Source organism: Toxotes jaculatrix, chromosome 3 (assembly GCF_017976425.1).
Source record: "Toxotes jaculatrix isolate fToxJac2 chromosome 3, fToxJac2.pri, whole genome shotgun sequence".
NCBI classification, from domain to species: domain Eukaryota; kingdom Metazoa; phylum Chordata; class Actinopteri; family Toxotidae; genus Toxotes; species Toxotes jaculatrix.
The window spans coordinates 20,206,655-20,222,412 of record NC_054396.1 but is presented as its reverse complement, the minus strand read 5'-3'; the positions used below and the strand labels follow the sequence as shown (position 1 = coordinate 20,222,412).

The window sequence follows — 15,758 nt, the reverse complement described above, 5'->3', positions numbered from 1 at the left end:
TGATAATAAAAACCTGCCAATATCATACGAGCTTTTCCCGAATTATGTCTTTGTACTCAAAACAGAGAAGTGTGTTAATGAGGGGCCACATGCTCTGTGTGTGTTTGTGTTTGAGAGAGAGAGGGAGAGAGCTGACAACAGCTGGATGCTTGTTCTCCTATACGAACTCTGATGTTTACAGTGAATGAGAGGAATGTACTGGTCAAACTGTACTTTTAACTGACCGCTTTGTGCTTATGCAGGAGAGCACACCTCATCATTCACCCACCCTGTAGACCTTAAAGCCTGTTGTGTGGGACAAATTGCGCTGTGTCATGGCCATGACCAGTAACAGCTGAGACCTCCCCCTCTGCTGTTCAACATGGCTGCCTTCCAAGATGATGACCATGAGGGAGAGTGGGAGTGTGGGGTCAGTGAACCATAGATATAGAAGGAAAAGGTATTTTTCAGAAGGGTAAAAGCATGTAAAGCTAATGTATACCGCACAATGTGACATTAACAATATCTTTATTTTTTATCTCTCTCTCTGGATCAGTCTGTCTGTCTTATCTCTCCCCCTGTCTCTCTCTCTCTCTCTCTCTCTCTCTCTCTCTCTCTCTCTCTCTCTCTCTCTCTCTCTTATAATTGCTGCACACACAGACTTTTTGCATGAGCCCCCCTGCAGACTCATGAAATTCAGATGAGTTGAGTCTTTCTTTAACTGAGCTTTGCAGATCAGAGGCTACTGCTGTGTGGACAGCAGCACTCACACCCTGATCTCTCTCTCTTTTCTTTGTCTCAACATGCTTCTTGTTATCTCTGTTGTCTCTGATATCTTACTGTCATTGCTCTTTGTTAGCTGCACATTTTATTGTTTTGCTTTGGGTGTATACAACTAATGCACACTCAGAAATCTTGGTAGGGGATCCCTCTTTGATTCTTTGATTTTTTTTTTTTTTTCTTTTTTTAATCTGGTAGGTTCATTTTCTCTTTCTAAAAATAAACACTCATCCTCACCACTGCTGGTGATGATGAGGTGCTGTGTTGTATCTTGTGTTTTCTGGGTGATTGCTGAATGGTAAGATTTAGCAAGGCTTGTTTGAAAAGTCCTGAGAGACAGCAGGGCTTTGTGACAGAGAGCTTTGTGATAGAGACCTGGCTCACCTTGATTTTTCCTTGTTTTTTCCACCACCAACCCTTTTTGAAACATCTACTTTTTGATCAAGACTCATTGAAGATTGTTGTTTTGCTCAGTGTTTGAGATACAGTCAGATGTACCATATTTCTCATTCTTTAAACAACAGACAATTTAAATAATACAGCAGCCAAATTAATAAAAACTACAGTGTGATTTATTTTTATTTTATTTTTCCTAGTTTAGGAACCATTTTTTTATTGTGGTGGTAATGTTTCAATTAGATCATTAAAAACAACACTATAATATTATGCACAATATTTTTGAACATTGTTGAGTATTCAAGATGTTGGATTGCTGAAAATCACAAAAACTGACAGTGTAAGAGAATAGAGAAAATGTTGTAACAATGCACCTTGATTAAAGCATAAATGGTCAAATTAAACAAAACAGACAGAGGTTATCAGTGAGTAAAGTAAAAAAAAACGTATGTCACTAGTCTCCAATCAGCGCTAGTTATTCTTCTTTTAGTCTTCTGGGCCCTACCATTCCAAAGAGGAATGGGAGGTCAGGCTAATAAAAGACTCTTCCTAAGAGGGATTGGCGCACTGTCCTAGTAATTGGCTGCGGAAAGCGTGAAAGTGTAGAGTAATTGCATGTTTCTGTGTTCTAATTAGTACTGAAGCTTATTGCATGCTGCTTCCCCAGGTGGCCTGTAAGTCTACCACACACACAAAATCAAACAGCAACTGCTAGTTTGTAGAGAAAAAAGGGCTTCACTTTACATTAAATAGATTATAGCTGGATAAAACAATTTCCATCCTGGTCCCATGAAACCAAATCCTTCACACTGCTGTCTGTGTAGAGTCCAAAGCAAAGTAACTAAATGTTCAGTGATGTATTTTTACAAACAAAGTAGGTGAGTCTTGCATAAATGCTTTGCAGTACATATCTTTTTTTGTGTGTCAAATTTGCATGGCTCTGATGTCTGAGAGAGCCACTACAGACAAATTTAATGTAGTGGAAAAACGACCAGTGTAATTATGTGCTTGTATGTGGTCTAGCAGATGTTCTTCTGTGAGATAGTGCTGTAGAAATTGTTTGCAATTAGTGTTTAAATTATAATACAATTTCTTATGACCCTAATTTTGTGTTTCATGCATATCTAACAAATATAACCCTGTGCTACAAACATCCTGTGAATCTTTTGTGAGAAAATGCTTTACAAACAGTCACAAATGAACAGCTGGTGTGCAACCACAAGAACTGTCCAGCAACTGAATACAAATGAAGAGCAAAACTGACAGAAAAGACACTGAGCGTAGAATTGCAATGATTTTGACACCTACAAGCTCACAAAAAAGGTCACGATATCAAAGATAGCTTCTCTGATATCAAGAATTTGTGGTCAAATAGCTCATGATTAGTTCATACATTGAAATATTTGCCGGTTATAGCTTTTCAAATGTGAGGATTTGCTGCTTTTCTGTGTTTTATATGAATTTGAATTGACTATTTGCCAGTTTTGGACCAACAGTTGGACAAAACAAGACATTTAAGGGTGATGTCCTTAAATTGACAACAATTTATGATGAAAATCATTGGAATAGGTGAGTGTGATCCTGACCTTTGTAAATTATTCACAATGAACACACACATGCATAAGTTTAGCTTTCCCATGTTCAAAGCTCTTTTATTTCACCAGAGAACAAAAGAATAACAAAAAATGTAGCTATCAATTTACAGCAAAAACTTTTGGTCCTTCTTCACATTCAAGACAGGACAAATAAGGTCTGCTCAGAAAACTTTAATAGGCGCCAGTTAACATGCTTTGCAATGTTAGAAATCAGAAACAGTAAAATAAAGCTCCTGTCATATTTAACCAAATGTCGGATGCCAAGTCAGGCCTAATGAGTTTGGACGATGTTGAAAAGCGCAGGAGAGTTTTTAAAATAATTCAAATTTATTCATTCAAATTTAGTCTCTCCACAGTTGCCCTCTGCTTGGCCTTGTACCAGGACAGTGATGTGTGGATCTGCCTGCCAGATTATTTCTTGCCAAATCTCTGGGGCACGGCCATACTCCAGATCTGACTGGGGGCTGCCTCCCAGTTACGGGAATGTATCTGATCCTCCGACTCTACCTGCCCCCTGGATCCGCGACCGAACCTGCGAGGAGGAGAAACAGGAGCGGGAACTGATGTAAGACATTTTTATTTCATGGACCTTACGGGGGACAACATTACAAAACAGCTTTAGATGAGGAACAAACTTCAAGTATTGAAAAATACTTCAGGATATAAGAATGAAAAATGGTGCATATGGGATCTGGTGGCATTTTAAAATTCAAACATGTTGTAAATGAGTAAATGGATTTTCATTTTATCTGCACTTACAGCTGCAACAATTAGTTGACGATTTGTCAGTTGACAGAAATATACTCTGCAGCTGTTCTGATTATCAGGCAATTGTTTATGCCACTTTTTAAGCCAAAATACCAACATTTCTCTGGTTGCAGCTTTTAAAATGTGAAAATTTGCAGCCTTTTACCTTTTTCCACAGTAGAATTGGTAAATATCTGGTTATAGTTCAGTGCTGACAGGAAACTGCAATAAATTACTGATTTCCTGTGTTTTTTTTTTTTTTGCTGCGTGTGTGTTCATGTGTGTGATCGATACAGATTCTGTCATGTCATTGACCTCTGTGGCTGATGGAGGACGGAGCTCCTGGTTTCTCTCTGGGATCCGAGCAGCAGAGCTCTCAGCACTGAGGTCAGCAGACGATCATCAATGCTGTTATCTGTGTCTTCACTCTCCTGCGGCACACCCCCATACACACATGCACACACACATATTAACATTCACATAAACACACACACAGAAATGCAAAGCCTTGTTTTAAAACACTTTTCCACTTTTGAATAAAGCCCCCACAAACGCATCTTGGGAATCTTAAGAGAGCTAATTGCATTCAGTTTTGGGTTGCAACTCCAGTCAGTCTATCCTGCGGAGACAAGGGACCTTGAAATATAAATATCAGCATCCAAAGTCAAAGAAATGTATTTCATGCTCAGGCAAATATCCATCCACCTTCATCTTTATGCAGAATACAACCCAGATCTGTCTGTCCCACAGAGGGAAACCTTACTTTCTTGCTCCTGATGTGATTCCCCTTCCTTTGTCAAATTCTATCCTGCTCTGTCTGCTGACCCCAGAATATACTATAGTGCATTTCACACTGTTGCATGAGGAGGAACACTATCTGAAATCTAAATGGGTTGTATGATTTAGCTTTTCTCACTTGATAAAAAGAGCTCAAATCCCATTTACATACTCTGTCACATGGAGTGACAGACTTCTCTGAAAATGTTGGCATGGCTTTGGATTGTCCACAGAATTTTTCGTTCTGTCTCATGTGGCACAGCTGACAGCCCATATTTAAACCCTGCCTACAGACAGACAGTATATTTTAACAAATAACCATGTGTGTCTGAGATACATTTCAAAATTAGACTTTTATTCTCAGATGACAAATTTATTTTGGAAAATTGAATCATATGGTAGAAAATGTGCATGAATTGTTTTATTCTAAAAGCATATTTTCTTGCCCCAGCTACAAATAAACCAGTGGGCTGAGGTATAACAATTAATTACTAAATTTGCAATTCGAGTTTCTGAGTGGTTTGTTGTCTCACCAGCCCCAGCAGGCGGTCGGCCATGTTCTCCTCTGAGCTGCCTGGCAGGATATCACTTTTGTCCAGACCACCTTGGATGCGAAGAGCCTGACTGATGCCAGCCATCGCCATGAGCAGAGCCAGAAGAGTCACCACTGCAGCTGTGTCCATGGTCTCAGTCTGGAGAGGAGGTCAGAAGAAAGCTAAAGACAGAAGAAGAATAGGAAGATATCTGTTGTCCGATTACACCTGTTGACATCAAAGGTTCCTGTAGAATAGAAGGAGGACTTGGTCCTGGTCCGGGTTAAGTGTCCTTTGTGCAGTGTCCTGGCTAACTTCAGTGCTGGTAACATCCTTGCAGCGGCTTATATACACCTCACGGTCACAAGCTGGAAACCCCCAGGAGAGCTGGAGAAAGATGCTACTGTACAAAGGGGAACAGGGGACAGGATGGCGGAAGAACCAGCCCCTAATATGAGACTTAACCAGGTCCATTTAGCAGGATCAGGGCATTAGTGATGACTGAGCGCCAGAGTGCGTTATTATGTGGCCCTTAGGGTAGTGCAACACAACTCTCCCAGTTATTAAACAGATAAATCCCTGCAAATGGACTCTGATCCACCAGTCCCTTTTGCCCATTGGTCCGTGCTACGTGTACAGACAGACAATACATATAAACACTCATTACCCACTAAATCATGTGTCAATATGAACCAGATTAGTCCACACAATTTTAGTGATCTTAGACAACAAAGTAATGAACCTAAAAAAAAGACTTTTAAAGCAGAGGAACAAGGCAGACACAAAAAACATGAACAACACAATGATACATTTACCAGTGATTCATTTTTTAATATTTCACTCCAGAGCAAGGATTTCTAATCTACACCAACACCCTCTCATTAAGTTAACTCGTTAAGTTATTCATTCATGAGTGAAGGATCAGCCACAGAGTTTGTATCTTAGATTAATGTTGTGGATTTAAAGGATCATTTGGCAAATGCAGGCTGAATTATAGAAGATCGTGTAAGATAACGATAACGTATGTAAATTTATTTATCAGGTGGATGCTTTTTTTTTCTTATTTTTAAAATCTCATTATCAGGAGCATATAAAAGGTTCAGTGAAAACACTTCACACAGGCTTTCTCCAAATGATTATTGGCATGAATGTAAAGCACACTACAAGTCAATAGACTCAATGTTGTGAGTCATCAAAAGCTTTGCTTACACAGAAGAAAAGACAATTCATGAGTTTTTTTTAACATGCTGATGAAGGGATTTCTGAAAGAGGCTTCTCCCAAAGGAAGGAGTGTCTTAGAAAGAAACGCTCCATTTGTTAAATGTCAGCTTCCTTCATTTTGTTAATTTCAAACAAAGACAACTTTAGGCTTGATTTGTGAGAGTGACACAGGCTTTATTAGTGCCACATGTGTTCACTTTGTCACTGGCTTTGTGCCAGTGTGCGTGTGTGTGTGTAATAATTAGTCACTTCTCCAATACTGGATGTGACATCAACAGATTTGGTCATCAAAGAGCCTAATGGGTGACAATCCGCTTAAACTCACACACACATACACACACACATGCGAGGTCTACCTGTCCCTGTTTAACTGTCATGGCAACCAGGATGACATCTGAAGAATTCTGGGGGGAATTTGTTTCATTACTATAATAAGATCATAAGCTTCTGGGCTAGAAGCAATCTAATTCACTCACTGTGACGTAAGAATACAAAGTAAAATTTAACACGTTTTTAAAAATATGTTTCTCGGTGTTAAATTTGACATTTCAGGAAATAAGCTTTTTTACTTTTTTACTAAAGCTATGTGAGAAGGTTGATACTACTCTCATATCTGTTTAATATGAAGCAGTCAGAAGATGGTTAGCTTAGCTTGGCATGAAGACTGAAAACTTTGAAAATTTGATTAAATTTGATTAATTGTTCTTGGGAGAGTGAAAGTAAAAGTTAATATCCTGGTTTGGTCATATACATAATTCATTTTTCTCAGAAAATATCTTCCAGCCTATACTTAGATAAATGCAAATTTTATTTAAAAGCGCAAGCTAAAAATATTTTCATTTTATCAGTATTAAAGTGTTATATTGTGATGTTTGACTTTGTAAATAAATTATGGACAAATTTACCTCCAAATGTTCTAAAACCATACACAACTAAACAACTGGATTTTTAAAAGCTTTCACTATATAGAGTTTCTATAGAGTTTCATGTCATTTCTCTTTGTGCAGTTGAGAAGTATTTCATAAATTAGTTTTATCCCCCCCCCCCCCCCCAGATACAGAGAAGGTCATCTATGCTTATATCCAATCTTATTTTTAGCCTGCTGTAACACTCATGCAAAGTCAAACATCTCATCTGGGATTTTAACTGTATCTAAAGAAAAAGACCACGTATTAACAATTTAATCATCTCTTTCTGCTGAGAGCCAGTTAGAAGATGAAGTGAGCTAAGGACTTAAAACTCAGGTCAGACTGACCCAGAGCTAAGTATGGCAGACATTTAAATGTTTTTATTAGCCAGAGCACAGGCTGAGATCCGTGACTGTGACACTGTCTGACGATGATGATGACGACGATGATGATGACAATGATTGTTGTCATTACAGTTGCACTGACAGTCTAAAATCAGTGTCCCCTTTTCACAGTCATTTTAGCTACACATAAACATTTATAGAAACAAAACCAAATACCTTGAATTCTTGTTCAAGGAGTGGTGTATTAAAAAGAAAAGGTTTTGTGAAATTGAACAAACCCTTTTCTATGTATTTTGAGTATCTCATAGACAGTTCTTTTTTAACCCAAAAAAAAAGCCCAACTTGTACAGACAGAAGAGGCATTTCAGGTTTGAGAGTTTTGCCACCATCTGGTGTTCTCTAAATGAACTGCAGCTTTCACAAAGCCAGTTCTGAAAATCTAGAGAGAATCACGTCACACAATCTAAGTTGTCTGATGGGGGGTTTATTTTGCTTCCTGTTATTTTATTTACAATGTTAAAACAGTGCAGCCAAACCAAAAAAAATAAATAAAACACTGAGTCGTGACAATGAAAAAAAAAAATGGGGGAACGTCAGAACAGCAACAGGAGCTTCATGCAGCTAATACAAGATTGTCCAGCAATACCTTAAAAACAAGCTGACCCTTCATGCTTTATAGCCACTTCATCAACCCACATTAGATCCAAAGAAAGTTTGTGTCGTTCTGATGAATTCTGCTCTTCTAGAAATCTTCTCTCCTCTCTTCATGATGTGTAAATGTCGGAGGGATGTTTATTTGTCCACAGGTGTCCAACAGATGCTTCAGGACAGCATGGTCTAATTTGCAGTAGCCTTGTGTTCTTAACCAGTAGCTCACAATCTGCCACTTTTACCATAAGGCACTTGTATGCAATTAGAAATGTCAGTACTGAAATGAATGTACAATCTTACCTTGACTGATATAACCTGTGTATATTACCAGGAACAGTGCTGCTGTCTCCTGGTGAATCATTTATACATTTTAATTTAAGAAAAAACAAAACAACGGTGTCACTTGACAACCTTGTGATTTAAATGTGTTAAATGAAGTAATTCTTAGTAGTATTGGGTTTAATTAGAGAATAAAGCATGGGTTCACACATAATAATTTTATACACTGGGAATATGAGTGCCTTTTCCAGCCAGGACATCCATTTAAAAATCAATGTTTGGTTCAGAAACTTAAATGCAAACACTCTCCACATTTTAAATATTGCTTCACTCTTCAGACACATTTGGTTTCCATGCAACAACAGTGCTACAGTCATTGCTATTATAGGCTGCACTGTGGCTTTCTTGCCCTTTTTCAAGTTCACTCAGGCAATCGATTATTGAAGTAAAGTACATCTGACTGACATATTGACAAAATGCAAAAGATACAAACTGAAAAGGCTCCTCATTTAGAGGGCCCTCTTCTCCTTGAACAAGGATATACAAAAACCATCAGGTGAATTGGTTTATTGGCTTTTTCAGCCAGCCCAGAAAACAACACACTCAGTGCTCTGCAACAACTTTACAAATACCTAACATACTGACATGTTCCCATTGTTTACCAGTGCTAACTAAAAGAAAATCCCAAAACATCCCATTTATATAAAAATGCTTTTTTTTTCATTGCCCTTATCAGTCGTCAGTCTTACAGTAGTTAAGGCAGAAAAGTAGTCTTTGTTGTGGGCAGTGGCTTCTACATCAGCAATGTCCAGTGTGTCCTTATGCGTCTAATATTATGCCGTATGTTTGTGCATTCATGCATGTCGTTGAGTTGTGATTTCCTGTCCTTCTTTGTTGTGCCGGTCAAAACTGATGACAGACAGTGAGCATCAGAGCTCCCTGTGCAGGCTGTGAAACATATTGAGCAGCTAAACTGGTTCTTCTGTATATACTATAAAACACTGATAAAGATGCACAGTATGAACAGACTATCCAAGGCCAGCCATCAGTGGGCAACAGCATTGGAGAATATAGATCCAGTCACAGTGTAACAGGCCCCCTATATGCAAGTACTAACGCAGTACAGTGTGCACAAGATTTCATGATCTCAGTCTGTGCACTTTTTTTTTTTTAGTCTGTTAGTTCCAATGCAAAGACAGAATGAGTGCCATACATGGTGATTCGAATTAATTCAGTCAGTCAGTCAGTGCTTCAAAGCGAGTTACGAGGTCCCGTCGCTCCAATGCGTGGCCCATTCCTTTTTATGGACAATTCCTGACTTCTCAGTCTGGAACTGTGGCCGGTCCTCGCGAGGAATCTTCACTGCATGGTACTGAGGCAGTTTGTCTTTGTAGTGGGCCCGTCGGAAGAAGCCACACTGTGGGCACAGGAAGGAGGAACGCAGGCAGGGTTGCAGGTAGAAGATGAAGGGCAGGCGGGATAGAGAAAGAAAGGAAGGAAAAAAACAACAAATTAGCTGATGTCATATATGAGAATGCAACTACAAATCACCTGCATTTGTTTGCCCTCATTTTAGTAGATAAGATGGTCTACTTTCCAACATCATGCCGAGCTAGAAATGTAAGATTTCATTTGTTCCATTAATGTAATGTCTTCTGGTTCATTTCAGAGAGATAAGAAGAAAAACTGATTATCTCATGATGACCTTGCGCAGTAAGGGTGCCTTTTTAAGACAAAACAAACCCACCAAAAAGCAAATCCACATGCTCCGCATTTCTTAGCACCAGTCTTAAGTGCCCTTAATGAACACACCAACACGCTGCCAAAGTGCTATTAAGAAAATCTGCACACGTTAATATGAACAAAAAAACACCAACAAATCCCAATGAAAAGTTCACCCTGACACCTTGGAAAGCCAGTTGGTCGTGAGCTGCATGTCAAATGGGAGTGTTAAGAGATCGAAAAGCTCATGACAAGCCCATCATGAAAATGAATAGGCTTCATTGGCTTTTGCCAGATTGAACAAGTGCAGATAATTAAACAGTAACGTCAGCAGCGGAGGCACAACACACAGCACAACAGGCCTCTCACAGCCCTGAGGGAGAGACAGCTGGATGGTGTTCAACAGGCGCAGATTAAATGGGGAAAATAACGCTGAATAATAACAGTTTTGAATAAATGTATACATTAAAACCCACATTTTTGATTTTTATGCACCACAGCAAGCAAAGTGTATACTACAGGTTGTTTCTGGTTAACTGGTTAAAGAGACCTTGTAATGATGTTCATTAGAACAACTGATATCCAGTCTGAAACTCAGAGATACTGAGTTTACTAAAAGACTACAAAAACAAGAAAATATGAAAACTAGAAAAGCTGGACTCAATGAATTTTTGGCTTTTGGCGTGATTTAATTGTTTATCAAAATTATAGCTGATTAATTTTCTTGTTTCAGCCCTATAGTAGGTTAGATTAGGAGGTTAATGTGGCCATGCATGTAACAGCAACAGTTTCAGAAGAGCTGGGCTTAGAAAATGGTTGATTACCCACCCATCCACCCAGTTACTGCTATAATATAACATCTGTGTTTTTTGTGATCATTTGTGCCAAAACATGCTAATATTTCATGCTGTAATGAACACCACCAGCCACACCAGAGTGGGTAGAGGCACAAAGCGATTATGGGGGAGGATTTTTACCGCTTGGAGGGAGAGGAGGAGGGGAGAACAGGCCAGAGTGAAATATGTTTTATATTATAGTTCTGATGCCTGCTTCTCCGCCTCCGAGGGTTGGACCCCCAAATGGGCGCGGTAGTATTCCGTCTCATAGTGTCGGCGCCGCTCACTGCGTTTGAAGAACCCACACTGGGGCAACAGATCAACACAAGGAAGTGGGGAGAGGTAGAACAGGGGAAAAACAATGAGAGGTGGAATAGAAAAGGGATTTTTAGGGGCAGATGGGATTGAGAGGAGACAAAACAAAGGGGTTCAGACAGAAGACAAACACATGTACAAAAGAGGACAGATGAGAGTGAGCTGGAAGGAATAAAACGAATACAGGACAGAACAGAGCAGATACAAATACTTGGACAGCCATGAAAAGTGATGAGAGAATGCCAGAGTAATGGCACTAGGGGGTGATGGGATGTGAAGTCAACGAAGCTATATAAGGACATCTTGCAGGCTTTAATCAATATTTGCTATAAAGGGAATCTTAATGAGACAAGTGTTCATTTTAACATCCCATCTTGAAGATTTTCTGTATTATTAATGGCCACTGTGCTACTAAATGCACGAGTTAGGTATCCTGTGTGTGTTACCTTCCAAAGTATGCAGACCAGTAGAGTCAGCAGCAGGATGCCTGCCAGTATCGCTATGAGGATGATCCACCAGGGGATCCAGTACTGGTCAGCCAGACCCGGTTCAGGGTAGATCATCACTGGAACCTGGAGAGAAAAGGACAAATTCAAAGTGCAGATTTAAAAGTAATATAATATGTATTTATCTCTGCTGGATTAACACCATGTAGTGAATAAATAAGTAAGGCCCTAGCCACACATGCCTGTGGTGAAAATAGTTGTTTTTAAAATGAGTTCAGAATGTGGGGATTGCTTCCTGAGGGTAAGTATGTGTACAAAGTGCTGCCAACAAAAATATTCCTAGTGTGAACAAAAACATTTCAAAAAGACACAGAGTGCCTGAAAGAGATGCAGGCAGTGTAAGCACAGTGATACCCAGTGGTTTTTCTTTGCATGAACTGAAGTGTGCTGGGTACCTGTGCTGCAGCATCCTTGAGGACCAGGTGCTTGATGCTGGACTTGACAGTGATGTTGGCTCTTACAAGCAGCTCCAGAGCACTAACTGCTTGGAATTCCTGAGAGACAGAGAGAGAGAGAGTGACCATTACAAAAACTATTTTGTATTTAATTGCTAATTAAGTACATGAATTGTTCAACTGTGCTTTCCTTACCTTACCGTATTTTAGCTAATGCACTCGTGCCCTATAATTTCTAAAGTCACAGTAATATTCAAATCAAACACCCCCAAACCACAGATGAAAAGTACCATTTCAGCGGTCAGAGCTGACAGCTTATAATTCATACACTTGCATTAGTGTTTAAATCAGTGAGAGCGAGAGCAGCAGCTGTAATAATTTTGAACTGAAGCTGAGATTGAGAGTGATGTGTAATGAGGCACTGATATAATGATGACAATTTTTTTTTTTTAATGTTACCTCTATGAAACTGCTGTTCCACAGCCTAGCATGGATCTTGAGGACAGCTTGACCAGAGAAGCTGTGGAGGGGACACTGGAACAAGACGCAGCGTGCCGACCCCAAGAGGCAATCCTGGAAGAAAGACATGAGGGCTGAGCACTCTGGGGTATGTTATAAATGGAACTGGAGATAGACATAGGCAGCTACACAAGTAGTGAAAAACTAATGGACAAAGTTTTATCTATCTCTAAAATCGTGCATCTTGATTTTAGGGATTTTTGTTTGCTTCTGTCCTTCCTTCCATGTCCTTTTCTCTCCTCTTGCCTGCTCTCTCTTACCAGTTTGAGAGACTTGCGTCTCTCTGAAGCTGCTACAGCAGGGGTGGTTCGTCCCACGCTGCCTTTTGCCATCACTTGACCTTCGTCCTCTGGGTGGGAGCGGCGCGTTCTTCCAGCCTGGTGGAAGTGATGCATTCATACAGGCAGAGATAGATCAGTCAATTTAGTATAATTCAGCCAGCTTTTATCATTGCTGCCACTGATCATATTGTTTACAGTTTTTTTCTGTCAAGTGATGAACACACAGAAATCCCAGAGAAAGGGAGTCTCATTATAGGAGTACTGAAAATTTGCAAACAACAAATTATTATTATTATTATTTTCATTACCAAGATATCTGACAATTGTTTTCTTTCACAATTGATTGATTGTTCGGAAAGAATGATTGTAGAAAATATCAAAAAAAATAGTGAAAAATGTCTGACGAACACTCAAAAACACACAGATGTTGAGCTTACTATCATAGAAAACTAGAAAACTATTCACATTTTAGAAGCTGGTGCCAGAGAATTTTCAGAAATGAACTTAGAAATCTCAGCCCTAGAATGCAGGCTGGTTTGCCATGTAAAATGGAGGTCAGTAGGCCCAACAACAAATTTTTGCCCAGGGAACCCTCAGGAGATTAACCCAGCCATGCTACTGCTACCTTCGGGTAAGTTTGTTCAGTTTAGGAACCTTCCAGGGCAAAAAAAATGTAATCCACTGGACCATTATCCATAAAGATTGATGCAGACAGAATGAAATTTAGATCCATGTTAAAAATGTGTGTAAGTCTTTATTGGTGGTTTCAAATAACCTTTCCTAACCATTCCTTACCACCTTCTTACCCTGTGATTGACAGTCTGTGGAAACTCTGCAGGTGAGGAACTCTGTAGCTTTAGAGGATTCAAGGCCTCCGTGGGGGTGCAGTGTGTGCCTGGGTGACCCTCAAACTTCAGGCTCACAGGATACAGGAGCCATTTCTCATTAGTCAGCTCGTAAGGCCACATGATGTTCAGGAAGGCCGAGCCAAGCGTCTGCAGAGCTTGTCCAGGATTAGCCACCTGACAGACAAAAATGTATACAGTTTTATTGTACACCTGTAAATATATAATATCTGTCTTCTTTTGGTCAGAGTCAAAGTTGGAGCACTAATTACTTGTGTGAAACACTGTTCTTCACACACACTCGTTCCTCACCACAAACTCAAAATCCACAGGGCTGCCAATGTCCTCCAGACTAGTCATGGCACTCTCTCCCCTCACCGTCCCACTGAAGAACAGCTGGTGAGGACGAGCAAGCCTACAGTAAAACACAGCATCACATCACTGCGTAAGACAGCTGCACACACACTCACACACTTTAATATAGATGTTTACTAAGTAGCAGTATTTTCTATTTGGTCAAAAACACAACAGATTTTTTTTGTCTTAATCCAGGGGTGTCCAAACTGTTCCACAAAGGGCCGCTGTGGCTGCAGGTTTTTGTTCCAACCAATGAAGAGCACACAGTTTGACCAATCAACTGTCTGAAGACTGAGATCAGTTGATTAAATGAGTCAAGTCTGGTGTGCTGCTGCTTGGTTGGAACAAAAACCTGCAGCCACACCGGCCCTTTGTGGAACAGTTTGGACACCCCTGTCTTAATCTTATACAAAGTTTTACCCTTTATCAGGCATTCATTTTAAGTTTCCAACAATACCACAAATGTCACGCTGAATTTTGGAAATCATGATAAAAATATGTATAATACAATTGGGATTTTCCATTTAACTGGTTTATACACATTTCACGTGATACTGTCAACTAGCTAAGAATAATATTATTTTAACAACCTTAAAACTGACGGAAAACAAGGGGAAGTGTGTATGTTAAGGATATAAATAAACTAACCAAAAATGAAGCAGCTGTTTAAAGCCAGAGAAGATTCTTATCATTGATGTGCACTGATGTGACTGCACGTTTTACTCACCCACTGACAGACAGAGGGAGCTCTATCACAACTTTAGCAAATGCAGTGACTGGAGCCAGGTCAGGCTGCTCACTGATACTGAGAACACAAAACACAAAGCAAACAAACTCGGTGATCAAAGGAATATTTGGCCTGAACAAGTCAAAGTTAAATAACCAAAGCTCGATGTGAGTGAAGTAAACACTCGACCATCATGTTGTCACTTTGACAGAACTTACGTTGTCAGTAAAAGATCTGCTGTCAGCTCAGTGGTCTCTATGGTGATGTTTGATGTGCTCAGGTTGATGAAGAATTTCAGCTGAGAGACAAATACATAGGTATAACCGATACATGTGAACAGGCAAAATAAATAAATACACATAATGTGCAATTTCTTCATTCCATTCAATCATCATTAAATTCTTTAAATGATGACAAATATAGGGCTGCAACTAACAATTATTTTTGTTATCGATTAATCTGCCAATTATTTTGCCAATAATCAATATCAGAAAATAGTGAAAGGTGCTAGCCATAATTTCCCTAATATATAATTATATATATTTTATTATATTGCTTGTTTTATTTACCTTACACCCCTAAACACAAAAATATTCTGTTTACAATCAGATATGACAAAGAAACCAAGCAAATCATCGCATCTGAGAAGCTTTAACCAGCAAATGTTTGGAATTTTTTGTTGAAAAAAATTATGAATTATAATAATACCTGCCCATTAATTTTCTGTCAATTGACTAATGAATGAATTGACCGATTGTTGCAGCTCTAGATGAATGAACTGAAAGGGTGAATAATTTTTGAAGAAGCTTGTATACTTCTACAAGCGTTATTTGTGTTAATGAGAAAATTCCAAACTAAAATGAATTTAAAACGTTCATGACAACAGTTTCTATATTTTCAGTCTTGAATTGTTAAGTGATTTGTTAAGATAATCACACTGATTTGTTTCCTTACCTTAGTATCTCTTTTGACAGGGTTTCCCAGGTCACATTCAACTTGGGAGCCATTCTGGTTTGCTTGACATCTCATCTACAGTCAGTCACGA

At 39.3% G+C, this 15,758-nt stretch overlaps 2 protein-coding genes across 5 annotated transcripts in view; both read right to left on the bottom strand.

The window, feature by feature from the left end:
* Positions 1-3,161: 3,161 nt before the first annotated feature.
* Positions 3,162-4,957, bottom strand: npffl (neuropeptide FF-amide peptide precursor like). Its single transcript, XM_041034581.1, has 3 exons — positions 4,808-4,957; positions 3,813-3,928; positions 3,162-3,282 (listed from the first exon to the last, which is right to left on the bottom strand). The coding sequence occupies exons 1-3, from the start codon at positions 4,955-4,957 to the stop codon at positions 3,162-3,164; spliced, it is 387 nt and encodes a 128-aa protein (XP_040890515.1).
* Positions 4,958-7,651: 2,694 nt separating this feature from the next.
* itga7 (integrin, alpha 7) overlaps positions 7,652-15,758 on the bottom strand; it is a 31,459-nt gene continuing 23,352 nt past the window's right edge. For 2 of the 4 annotated variants that reach the window (XM_041034523.1, XM_041034524.1), the window contains 10 exons: positions 15,668-15,742; positions 14,932-15,011; positions 14,714-14,791; positions 13,942-14,044; positions 13,591-13,806; positions 12,764-12,880; positions 12,444-12,557; positions 11,985-12,083; positions 11,530-11,655; positions 7,652-9,627 (listed from right to left, as the gene is read on the bottom strand). In XM_041034523.1, coding sequence (XP_040890457.1) covers positions 9,472-9,627; positions 11,530-11,655; positions 11,985-12,083; positions 12,444-12,557; positions 12,764-12,880; positions 13,591-13,806; positions 13,942-14,044; positions 14,714-14,791; positions 14,932-15,011; positions 15,668-15,742 — 1,164 coding nt within the window. In that variant the 3' untranslated portion in view covers positions 7,652-9,471. Of the gene's footprint in view, positions 9,628-10,909; positions 11,075-11,529; positions 11,656-11,984; positions 12,084-12,443; positions 12,558-12,763; positions 12,881-13,590; positions 13,807-13,941; positions 14,045-14,713; positions 14,792-14,931; positions 15,012-15,667; positions 15,743-15,758 lie in introns of all 4 variants that reach the window. The other 2 variants (XR_005893881.1, XM_041034525.1) reach the window with 2 other exon arrangements.